The sequence below is a fragment of the Populus nigra genome, chromosome 8 (genome assembly GCF_951802175.1).
Source record: "Populus nigra chromosome 8, ddPopNigr1.1, whole genome shotgun sequence".
Taxonomy (NCBI): Eukaryota; Viridiplantae; Streptophyta; class Magnoliopsida; order Malpighiales; family Salicaceae; genus Populus; species Populus nigra.
Window position 1 is genome coordinate 10,040,765 of NC_084859.1, and position 12,426 is coordinate 10,053,190.

Here is a 12,426-nt window from a genome sequence, read left to right on the forward strand (position 1 = left end):
TATTGTTATCCTTAACCACGTTGGAAAAAATTTATCAGGGTCCATAAAGATTTTTTTTATTCATTTAATTTTTGTTTTTTAGAGTGATTATCAGGTGTTTTGGGTTTGTAAATGAGTTTGTTGAGATTTATAAGGTGTTTTTAAGGCATTTTAAATGATAACAAGTTGGAAATGGGTTTTTAAGGTCCAAAAAACATGGACCTTGATTTCTAATGACTAGAAAATTGTTTAGTGAATAACATGTGATCTACCACAACATACGACTTATTATCCATTAAAACAATATAGACTATATGTTATCTGTTCGTTCAAAAAAAATAAAATCAACCAAGCGTGACCCTAGGCTTGACGAGGTACATGGCCTAGACCTATTGTTTTTTTTTTACTCTTTATTATTTTTATTTATTCAAAATTTGAATTAATACCATCTCTTTTATATTTTAGATTGTTTAGTTTATATATATATATATATATATATATATATATATATATATATATATATATAATAGTAACATATGCATCTGATGTTGGCATTCATATATAGAAATCTACTATGTACTTGTGGCTTTTTTTTTGCATTAAAAATGATGTTCAAGTATCTCATGCACCTTTTAAAGAAGAAGAAAAATATGCAACTCAAATTATAGACCAAGCTAGGTGAAATAAATTGTTTTTTTTTTAATTCTAATCCACTGATAAGAAAATAGATAATAACAGTAAATGGACTAAATTAAAAAAAATTATAATAATAAATTGGGAATTATTTTTTAATAAATGGGGACAAACAATGTAACTTGATTTTTAGCCCATTAAATACAAAAGAATGGAATTGGATAAAAAAAAATGATAAAAAAACTAGCTCGATTCAATCCGAGTTAGCATGACAAACCTGTAACTCGAGGAATTAGAGGTGAGCCAACCTGGGTTGACCTACTAAACTCGCAACCCAAGTTATAAGATCAGGATAACTCAATATAGAAGAAAACATAAAAAATTTACAAAGCTAAAAAGAAAATAAGGAAAAAAAAATAATAAAAAAATAATAACAACTCACGTTAATTTGTCAAACATGTGACCTTGGGCATTAGATTGGAAACACCCTATCTGGAAAAATGACGTAACCCCATTCTCAACCAATTAAATTTCGAATGATTAACTTGGAAGAAAATATCAATTACATAAAGGATTCATACCAAAAAATGACAATTAAAAAAATAGGGATCAGAATTGAAATACAAAATAATTTTTTTTTTATTGAAAGATAAAATTGAAATGAAAAATTAATTGAACAAAAAGGCAAAAAAAAAAACCAAAAGAATAAGGATCAAAATTGAAAAACAAATTTGCTTGAAGAGTGAAATTGAAAATAAAAACCAATTCAACAAAAAGAGCAAAAAAACAATAAAAAGAATGAGAAAAAATAATAATATATAGCAAATTTGGATGGAAGGATGAAATCGAAAACAAATAAAACTTCTATAAAAAGGTCGAGAACAAAAAGAAATCAAAATAATAAGGACTGAAGTTGAAATGTCACCAATAAAAAGGCCAAACTATAATTTTATGGGAGAGAAGAGATAAAATAAGAAGAAGAAGAAGAAGAAGAAGAAGAAAAAGGTCTACCGACGACAAATCAGACTACCACCACTGATAAGCGCAGCTCTACGAGGAACAAGATGTAACAACGATTTCAACAACATGGCAGAAGGGTATTTCTAAATGCAAGGAAGTGCTACTTGAGCCACCCAGAGGGCATCGACGCCTCTCACACGCTGAATTATGTGTCACACATGCACCACCTTTTTATTTCTTTATTTTTTACATTTGATCAAATACTAAATAACTCATTAGCTGACTTGATTATAACAAAAGAATCATTGTTAAGAGATGAAAAGGTCAATTGATACCAATTTAAAAAATTTTGTTATTAAAAATAATTTGATTATTTCACTTTGTTTTTATTTTTTTTATTTTTATATTTGATCAAATACTAAATTGTTTCTTAACTGATATTATAATAACAAAAAGAAAACATTTGTAAAAATATAAAAATATCTCTTTACATCAAGTATTTTTGGCTTTCAAGAGTAATGTGTACAAAGATGCAATATAATCACCATAAAAAAACACATTCAATTACTTGAATCCATTGTCTCATATACAAGGCATCGATCACATTCAATTACTTGAAGGAGCCCTTTATTTTCCTCTATTCCTGAACTAATGTTTGAAGATTGCAAGGCCCGGTGACAGAAGGGCTTCCCTTCCACATTAATTTTGCAAATTGATAGTTGGCCTTTTCGGTTGGATGAGAACCATCAAAGAATAAATGCTCGCTAGCATCGTCACACAATTGGTACTCTTTTATTGTTCTCTTTCCACCACAGCTCAGGATTCCTCTGTACGGACCAGTGCCACAACATGCCACTTTACCCTCCTTGAAACCTACAAAACGTAAGTGATTGTAATATGTAAATGAAAAAACGAAAGCAGAGATTTCTTCTTCTACTACTTTTTATCCGGTAATTAAGATCATGGGAAAACTCTTTGAAGTAGTAGACGTGAAGGGGATATACCATATTTTGAAGGATTGTTAATTCTTTCACTTAGTGAGGCATGGAAATCAAAGTTTGAATACTTGAATCCTTTTAGCTGCCCCATAAGCTCTTCCAAGGCTTTAGTCAGTGCTCTGTTGTGTAGTTTAGCTAGCACTGTAAGTTCATCTACGCAACCACGAGTGTTGTTTTGTAGAGCTGCTCTCGCGTATGGACAACAGCCCATAGGCTCCACATTTAGGAATCCAAATTTCCTTCCTCCGTTCTTGTATATTTCCTGAATTAGGCACCGAATTTTACCCATAAATTGTCTAATTAGAGAAAACAAAGAAATATTCAATACCACGCAATATTAGCCTGGAGAGTACGTATTACCTTGACCACAGTTGTCAGGTTACCAACTACCATCCCAACATAATCTTTTTTGGAGGAGGAATGAAATGCACTGAAGTTTGTGGAGAAAGGTTCTACGTAGTCATTGCTTCCTATGCTGATCAAGTAAATAGCTTTAGACAAAAACGTCTTAGTTTCTGTGTCGCCTCTTTCTTCTCTGAGCTGCTGCTTCACTTTCCTGAAATAACTTAGCTGAGTTTTAAGGTCTATTACCTGTAACAGAAATATGCGTCATAGAATTAAATTAGAAAGTGAAAAGTGAGTAAGGATACATATTTGAAGAACTATAATCTTACGTCAATTTAGATCACATACAAATCCCTTGTAAGTTTCTGCCAAAGCACCAGCTCCTGCTGATGCAAAGTTGACCCCAGCTAGATACCGATGGTTTCCAGGTTGTAGATATGGTGGAATTAATGGCAAGTTTAGATACTCAGCTGTAACATGGTTGCAGCTATCCATGTTTTAGAATCTCATTTAAATGGAAGAAGAAGAGACTCGAAATTCATAATACAAGAATATCATGTAAATGTCTTACCGATAAAATCAGGAATTATTCTACCATCGGAAAATCTCCCAGTAGGATGCTTAAAGAATGTCCCACCGTATGGCCAGAAATTTGCTCGCCCAACAGCACTCTTTAGGTAGTTGTTGTTACCAGCATCAAACAGTGAATCTCCGAAGATGAACATCGCTACATGGTCACTTGGAGACGATGGACGCTGACTATAGCAACTTGAAGGGATGACAAGGCTCGTGTATACGAGCAACAAATGAAAACTGGACCTTGATGAATTAGCCATGTTCTAACTTGTTCCCCTGCTGTTATGATATGCTAATTTCTCTTCGCCATTTATAGAATCTCCCGGCTTGATTATCGTACAAGACAAAGTCAATTAAAGAAATTAAAAGAGGCAAAAACACTCTTCAGCTCCCATGCTTGCGCAGTTGGTGTGTTAACACCCCGTTTCAAACTTGCCTGATTTAAAACAAAAAGGAGCCAAAATGCTGGTCTATCGAGTCCCAGCTAATAATGAGAAGAACTTGATTGCATTTGTTCTAAAAATAAAAATAGGGATTGATTATTTTTTTATTAAAAACCATTTTAAGATATTTAAAAATACAAAAACTAGAATTGACTCTTGTATTAATACAAAGTGACATTGATGTATTTATAAGGGCGGGCGTAAAACGATTACTTGCTACAAAAAACACTAAAACAGGGACAAGTGGATTGCTTTTCCTAATACAAGGGGCCGGGAAAAACAAAATATAATATCTAATGTAGGGCTTGAACTTCAAATTTTCAGCCTTCGGCTGTAAAAGTCAACATGATGATTTCTTCAACGTTGTAATTGCATTGAATGGTTCTTCCTCGAGTCTGCAGTACTTCTAGAGAAATTAAGTATCCCCAACCACTTGGTTATAAATTTAAATCTCGTGGTGAAGGTACTACTGATCAGAAAACCCTATTTCTTATATATATGGAGCCGCCGGCGGTTGAAGATAAAAGAAATAGAAACTTCTAGACAATATATAGAACTAACCATCCCTCTCCTCGTGTTATGCAAAGCAAGGAGACAGAAACTAAAAAAATAATCCCATCAATAGTAATGATGGTAAAAATAATATACAAGTTATTATCGTGGTCGTTGCAGAAAAGAATAAAGAAATGATGGTTAGATAATGAAAATAATAATATATTTTAAAAATATTATACCATTATAACAGAGAAGGTGAAGATAATGAAAACATAGTAGTTTAATTATAATAATGATAACGATATCAACATTGACGGCAAAGTTGACAACAACAACGAGGAATTTCAACCATGTACTCTTCACTTGCTAGGATAATCAGAGAAAAGGACCTTTGTTGGCCACGGCTTGCTGAAAATGGAACGCATGATCATCAATTAAAAGTCCCCACGCTGAACTTAGTTGGAAAGGCAGGTGCCCGACATATTACTATTTTAAATAATAATTATATTAAATCATATAGGTTGATGAAGCCCATTGCTGTACCAAGTTTGGAGATGCCATTGGAGGAAAGTTTAAGTTTTGTGATGATAACTAGAGATTCGTTAAGCAAGAAAATATATACATATATAATACATGTGCTTGATGGCTCAACTCAGAAAAACTAGAAAAGTCAAGTGCAGCAATAAATAAAAGAAATCAAGGTTGATATGTTCGAGGTTAAATTAGCTTATGATCTTAAGGAAATAATATATATAAAAAGTTGACCTGGTCGTCTTTTGCAATGGTTCTGACAGCCGGAGGGCTGTTGGAAAGTCAACAGTTGCCGTTCATGTTCATCTAGAACACCATTTGCCACTATTTTCAGTCCAAAATACTTGCAAAATGTCGTTCCCAAAACCTCCATAAACTTGTTTATAATTTCAAAAACAATTCTCGTCTGCTTTAAATCCTCAAATATTGAAATTGCAAAGTCTCTATTGATCTCAATCTTAAACGTCTGTTTTTCAGCCATGAAAGATATTTTCATGGCTATCGATCAATTTTACTAATCAAGACTACACTCGTTCACAGCCTCTAACTGAAAAGGTCATCTCTGTTGCCATCTCTCTCTCCTCTCCTCTTCGTTCTCAATATACCACTCTATCTCTTTATCTCTGTCTATAAATGAAGTCAAGGATTAAATAGCAAAATAAATGAATTTTGGAGAAAGCAATATGTTGAAACAACACGTAAATGTTCATCTAACCGAACAAAATAACAAAAATGCTTGCGAACGATAAATTTACTGTGAATGACCCTCTCCCCAAATCTTTTTGTTATAAATAACTGTATTAATTTCTTTAGATTTTTTTTCCTTTATATATATATATATATATATATATATATATATATATATATATATATAAGAACATATAAAGCGTGACTCTTTTATTAATTTGATTATCGATATTATATTTTGTACAATTCAGCTCTTTTAAGTCCAAATTAAAGCCTAATTATATGTTTTTTTTAATTAAAAGACATATAACTGAAGTGAAACACGCATATACCATAGGTAGTTCTCTAAAATTTTCTTGAAAAGTTCAATTTCATTCCTCATCTTTTAAAGCTATTAGGTGATCAATCTTTATAATTTTTTTAAAAAGACATTTTGATACAAAACTTAATTTTTCTTAAATTTTAGCCTTTTTTTTAGTAGAAAAGAGAGAGGGGATCACCAGATTCTAGCTTAGAGAGAGAAAGTTGTTAGGGAAGATTTATGCCACCAAAACGGTCGATTTTAGTGTCAAATGGTTCCATATGATAAGGGGGTTTCTATTAGGTGATTTTTACATTCAAAACATCTAAAAAAACATATTTGAGCTCAAAAAGATTTATGGTTACAGGTTGATTTCGGGTTTCGGACAAGTTTTTTATGTTTTTAGAGGTCATGGATTGGTTTAACAAAGTTCGTAAGGTGTTTCCTAAGTGTTTTGGATCAAAAATGGGTTAAAAATGAGTTTTTGAATAAGAAAAAGAACTCTATTTTCCCGGCCAAACAAGTGGCTAGATTCTAGAATTAACAAACGACACGTTGTCTATTTTTTGTCACAACCGACTGGAGTGGGCAACGAGTCGTCCACCCTATTAAACTTTTTAAAAATTAAAAGCCTGTGCGCGAGCCTTTTCTTTATTGGGCCAGGCCAAGTAGTGCCTGGCTTTATTTTTATTTTCAATTTGTTTTTATATTAATGGCTTTTTTTGTGTGTTTTTTAAATAATTTTTAAATTTATGTTTTATTTAATACCCTTTCTCTATGATTTTCGGGTTTTTTTATTCTTCGTTGAATAGCGATCATTTTTTAATTATGTTGGGTGTGTTTAATTTTCTAGGGTTAGTATGATTCATCTTTAATTTTGTTTTAAATATCTTATATAGATTAAATATTTATTTTTTTACAATATTTTTAATGTATAACCTTGTGTAATATTTTTCTCCTTTTATTTTATTCAATAAATTTTATGTGTATCAATCTCCTTTACAAATTGATTTTCATAAACAAATTCATTAAACACAATCTAGTAAATGATCCGTGTTGAGATATTAACTATCTTGATTTACATTGGTATTTTGATTTTTCCAATTATCTTTTTTATTGTTAATTACTTTTTTTCATTTATTTACACAATGATTTGTGATTTATTTAATTGAATGCATGCATAAGTTTTTTAGATTTACATTTATAATTTTTTTTTTATCTAAAACAATGTGTTGAAAAATTCTACAAGTTCAAGGTTTTTTCATCATGTGTTGGTGTTTTTAATTTGATCCTTATTGTTATGATTTCTTATTTTTTTTCCTTAATTCTTTTATATAAGTTTTATTATTTTTAATTTTACCATTCAATCCAAGTTGACAGTGCAATTTTTTTAAAAAATTTTGGTCCTCATTTATTAGTTTATATATGTGTGTGTGTTTTTTCCCATTTGGTATCGTTGCCTCTTTTTTTCCTCATGTGATTCAAATAAGTCCAACTTATTTAGTTGGTTGGGACTATAACCCAAGTTATTAGATTTTTTTAAAAAAAAAATCCTTGCGACATCTAATTATTTTATTGAAAAAATAATACAGACCCGTGACGTAGCGCAAGTACCAACCTAGTATATATATATAACTAGTGCTTTTCTTAATGTGTGATAGTTAGACAAGAAAAATGTGTTTTTGTTTTCTTGGATATACTTCAAAAATACCTCAAAAATATTATGGTTGTCTTGATTTTACATCAAAACTATTTGTTATTTTAATTTGTTTTCATAAAAGTAATTGTATAGAAGAGAAAAAAAATATACAAAAACACGAGGGTGCATACCCTAAAAAGTATAAAAGCATGTTACCTAGGTCATATTGACTAAAGGCAACCAGAAAGTGAAGCAAAAGCTAAGGGAAAATATAGACCACCAAGACAAACAGTTGGTTAATCGGTCAACCGGCTTCTTGGAAAACTAGAAGCGGTCAACTAGTTGTTTATACAAAAACCTAGAAAAAAAACTCAGAAAACAATCAACCGGTTCATCAAGATCTCACAACCAGTCAACCAGTTTCTACAAAATAATAAGAACCGAGAAGCAATGAAATCTCAAGAAATTAGAAGGCACCGAATGGACTTGAAGGCAACTAAGATATGATATCTTGGTTTAACCTCAATCAAACAGGACTGAACGAGCTCAAAAATTTCCTCACATATATCCTGATAGAATTGATAGATCTGATGAAAGACTCGGTTATCCCTGTCATACTAGACAAAGTAAATCGTGGCTGGGAGGACTAATCGAGCAAGAAGATGCAAAAACTTCTTCTTCTTTTTCAAAAGCATGTATGCCCATTATAGTAAAGGTCATCATAACATGAAAGGCAGCCTAGAAGGGTCCTACTCAAGATAGCACCCCAAACTACAGTAGAAAATGAGCACTGAAAGAACACGTAGTCATGTGTCTAAACTTGTAACCCACAAAGGATACATACCAAAGAGGGAATGATCTTGAAAGCATGCAACTTATCCATGGTGTATAGATGACTCATAGAAGCAAGTTATAGGATAAATGAGTGTTTCGGGATGAATCCTAGGAACTAAAAAGGATGGTGCATAGAATCTGTGAATCTGAACTTTCTAAGAATCTCTTATACTGAGTCAATGGAAAACCTCTCTGAAGAATGACCTTTCCAAACATAATGATTTGGAAAGGCACTTTTGTGGTGAAAGTGAACTAACTCCCATATAGGCTAAAGCTTTGAACTACCCTGTAGAAAAGATCAAGTAACCTCATCTATAATGTTTGAGATATTGGCATCGCAAGGGAGCCTAGTAGATGATAGCACCTTGAAAGGCATAAGGTCGCTTAACTATTGCCTATTAACAATTAATAGTTTGATCATAGAGAAGTGAGGGAAGGGTGAAGCAGCTTGTCTAAGGTATTTATTACCTTCGACCCCCTAGAGCCTAGGGTGGATCTCTCTCACGACACGAATTCCATGATCTTTTTCTCCTCCTCACGGAGAATAAGAAAGCAGAGGGGAGTATGATCCAGGCTCATCCTGGAGAAGAACTCCACCCGCGTGGTATAAAGCACCTAGCTGGAAGAACTAACGAGCATAAAAACGAGGCTAATGGAGTTGGAGTACTAGTTGGAGGAGTTAAAACTTCTATATTAGAGTCAAAAGCGACAAAACTCTTTGCCTCTTCTAGCAAAAAGCAACTTTAAGAATGACTAAGGTGAGAGTAGACACCTTAAATGATATTGGAGATTGACTCCCTTTTGTAGTTTGACTCCCCCCTCTAAAATCTTGGTGCTCAATCTCAATTAAAAGAGCAACTACTAAGAGCCCCTCAACATTTATAAGAGCTTCTTCTATGCCCATCCTCCTGGATACGAGGAATTCCTTTAAGAGGGAAACAAAAAGGTCTTTGGACAAAGAGGCACAACTAGGCATTGGGGTGGTCATGTGGCTAGGCATGGATAGTGTGAACTCGCTGAGCTATGATTCAAATACTTTTAGTGAGGATCCTACACAAGAAAAAAAAATTCAAATGATGAATAACACACTAAACTAAAATAAACGATTGATAAAATAACATACTAATATAATAAGAGCAATAAAGTTCTTGAGTCATGCTGTTGATTTTGTACTCTATCTAGAATTGACGTAACCTAATGCATACCCTCCCATCCTTCTCATTAAGGAGTAGCCCTAGATAACACTATAGTCCAGCTGAGGTCTAGCTAGACCATCAAATTTCACTATTAACTACTTTCCCTTCCATTTCGTTACATGAGATGATTTACCTTGAAAAGTATCTTTTATAGGCCCTTTTAGCCTAGTAGAAAATGTAAAAAATCAAGGGTTGAAAAGCTCTTTTTCAGCATTGTTGATCAACATGTAGTAATGTCTAAATATTCTAACTGTGGCTTCATATTGAGGATTCCCAACAACTTATTAAAAGTAAACAATGTGGTCCACCTGTTAGGATGGATCTAAGTTGAACTCAAATTATAATAACAAAAAACATCCCTTACAAAGGGAAACAAGTACCCAAACTCATACATGCACATGGGGGTAGTAATGATAAAATTGCCCCCAACAGCTTTACTGGTGACCTAGGTAACCCGATCATCCTCCTCAGGTAACAGTACCGTAAAGTCCCCCAGTTACTTAGAGTTAGCCAAGGACACTTGCTCATACGATACTGTGTTTTGCCCCTCATCATAAGGAGTCCTATGCACCAGCCTAATTGGTCTAAGGGTCGTTATAAACCCATGTTGGGGTCATAAAGCTTTGTTTATTCATTCTTAAAACTTTTATCATGAACTATTCATGTCAGGAATTATCGTCTCCCTATATCTATAGGTGTATAAAAGATTTCCCAATGGCCTACCACATTTCCATTTTATTAATGATGTGTAAGGGATATTTGTTCATCATTAATAATGTAAACAAGATTTTTATCTGTCATTAATCCTATCAGGAGAAAATGACTCTCTAACCCTTTCATTCCATCAAAACGACAAGGTTCAAAGACTATAAATACCTTCTGAATCACTCACGTAAAGGTTTCATAATTTCTATTCTCCAAGCATTCATTCCTTAATTCTTAGAGCATTTATCATACTAAAAAAGAGCAAACACCATTGTTCTTGGAATTTAAAGCTCTTTTTTTTATTTTTTACAATCCTCTATTTAAAAGTTATTAACTTCATTATCGGAGGATCCTCAAAGTCACCAAAAAAAATTGTTTTATAGGTGCTAGGATTTCTAACACTAATCATAAACTTCTTGGGCTATAAAGAAGGAAATATTGATATGAACACTGATTAACTATTATTCAAATACCAAATAATCTTATTCTTGAACATATCAAATTTTAAGACATCATCACTTATATTATAGTTAGATGATTTTTGTGAGGTTTCCTCTTTATTCTTAATATTTTTAATTTATTATATTCTATTATTTTAATTTAGACATGCCGGTTTCTGATGTCAAATTGATAGTTACCTAACATGTGTCTATTTAATTGTGAATTGATGGAAGGACTAAAGTCTTATCGAAATCAAGAGTTTAAGATCTTGCCCTGGTACTTTAAACACATGTTCTAAATGAGATTTGGATTTAATTTGAAGGGGTCGGTCGAGTAGTTAGGAATGAATAAGAAAAAAATTACCCTTTACAATAAAAATAAATATTTCGGAGACAAGATCATATCTACTTGCCACCCTCAACCATAGCTTTGAATAATCTTCCCTGATTTGTTACTTTCGACCCTTGAAGGTTCCCTAGTTTTGAACTTTTGCACGAGACCTTGACAGAAAGTTCTGTGACATCATCTACAAGTGCTAACTTTACCACAAGTTACTGGAAGGCGTAGTACTTGACCTGGTATTCGTCATATGTAAAAGCAATCAATAGCAAACTTCATTTGAAATAATTTTCTGATGCAATAAATTCACACATAACAAGGTTGGGGACACAGGCATCTGCAAACCCTATTCAGCTATTCCTTAATTAGTGTTTTCAGATTGTGAGGCCTCATGACACTAGAACAAATGTTCCCTTGCATTCTTACATGATGCTCTTGTATTTCCGTCATCCCTCCACGGTTCAGGACTCCTCTGTGTGGAACCCTGCCGCAGAATGCCACTTCCCCCTCCTTGAAACCTTCATCGTATGAAATCATAACTTGCAGATTAGAATAAGGCCAAAGTTATATATGAAAAACTCGGTGGGAAGTGGTATCTACATACCATATTTTGAAGGATATTTAATTCTTGTACTTAGGGTGGAGTAGAGATTGAATCTGAATATTTAAATCCTTGTAGCTGTTTCTGCACTTCTTGGAGGGCTTTTGTAAGTGCTCCATCGTGTAGTTTTACCGGCAATGTCACTTCATTCAGGCAGCCACCTTTTCTATCTTGTTTAAGTGTTTTTATTGTAGGGAAACGATCCTAAGGAGCCAGGCTTGCAAAATCAAACTTTCCTCCTCCAAATTTTTCATACTTGCTGGAACACAAATCGCAACATTAAGCTATGATAACAAGAATGAAGAATACGGTAACATTATGCCAATCGTTTGAGCACAGTTATCAGATTACCCGTAACCAACCCTACATAGTCTTTTCTGAAATACGACTGAAGTATACTGGAATTTGTGGCAAAAGTGTTGCAAAAACATGGTTTATTTTTTTAGGCTAAATTAAAAATGTATCATTTTACTTTTGGGGTTAAAATTTTGTCGAAATATCAAGTTTGTCGATTTAATTTTTTTAGCGCTTGCAATAATTTAACCATAAGCTATAATTCGCAACGTAAACATTGCAAAAATAAATAAATTAACATGATAAATTTATTGTAGACACATAAGAATTAAAAAGGACACTTCCTATAGCCTTTTCCAAAACTCTATTACAGAGGGTGATTATTGAATAGAACTAGTAGAGGGTGATTATTGAATAGAGCTATTAAGC

At 32.9% G+C, this 12,426-nt stretch overlaps 1 protein-coding gene across 1 annotated transcript; it reads right to left on the reverse strand.

The window, feature by feature from the left end:
• Positions 1-2,034: 2,034 nt before the first annotated feature.
• LOC133702337 (GDSL esterase/lipase 1-like) lies at positions 2,035-4,083 on the reverse strand. Its single transcript, XM_062126661.1, has 5 exons — positions 3,487-4,083; positions 3,264-3,385; positions 2,931-3,161; positions 2,577-2,832; positions 2,035-2,445 (listed from the first exon to the last, which is right to left on the reverse strand). The coding sequence occupies exons 1-5, from the start codon at positions 3,749-3,751 to the stop codon at positions 2,210-2,212; spliced, it is 1,110 nt and encodes a 369-aa protein (XP_061982645.1). The 5' UTR covers positions 3,752-4,083; the 3' UTR covers positions 2,035-2,209.
• Positions 4,084-12,426: the final 8,343 nt, after the last annotated feature.

Bases quoted from the DNA above. Each gene is read 5' to 3' on its own strand.
- LOC133702337 (XM_062126661.1), bottom strand. From the start codon at position 3,751: ATGGCTAATTCATCAAGGTCCAGTTTTCATTTGTTGCTCGTATACACG. The intron at 3,386-3,486 runs GTAAGACATTTA...ACCATGTTACAG, and splicing joins AATAATTCCTGATTTTATCG to CTGAGTATCTAAACTTGCCA. The intron at 2,446-2,576 runs GTATATCCCCTT...TACGTTTTGTAG, and splicing joins TAACAATCCTTCAAAATATG to GTTTCAAGGAGGGTAAAGTG.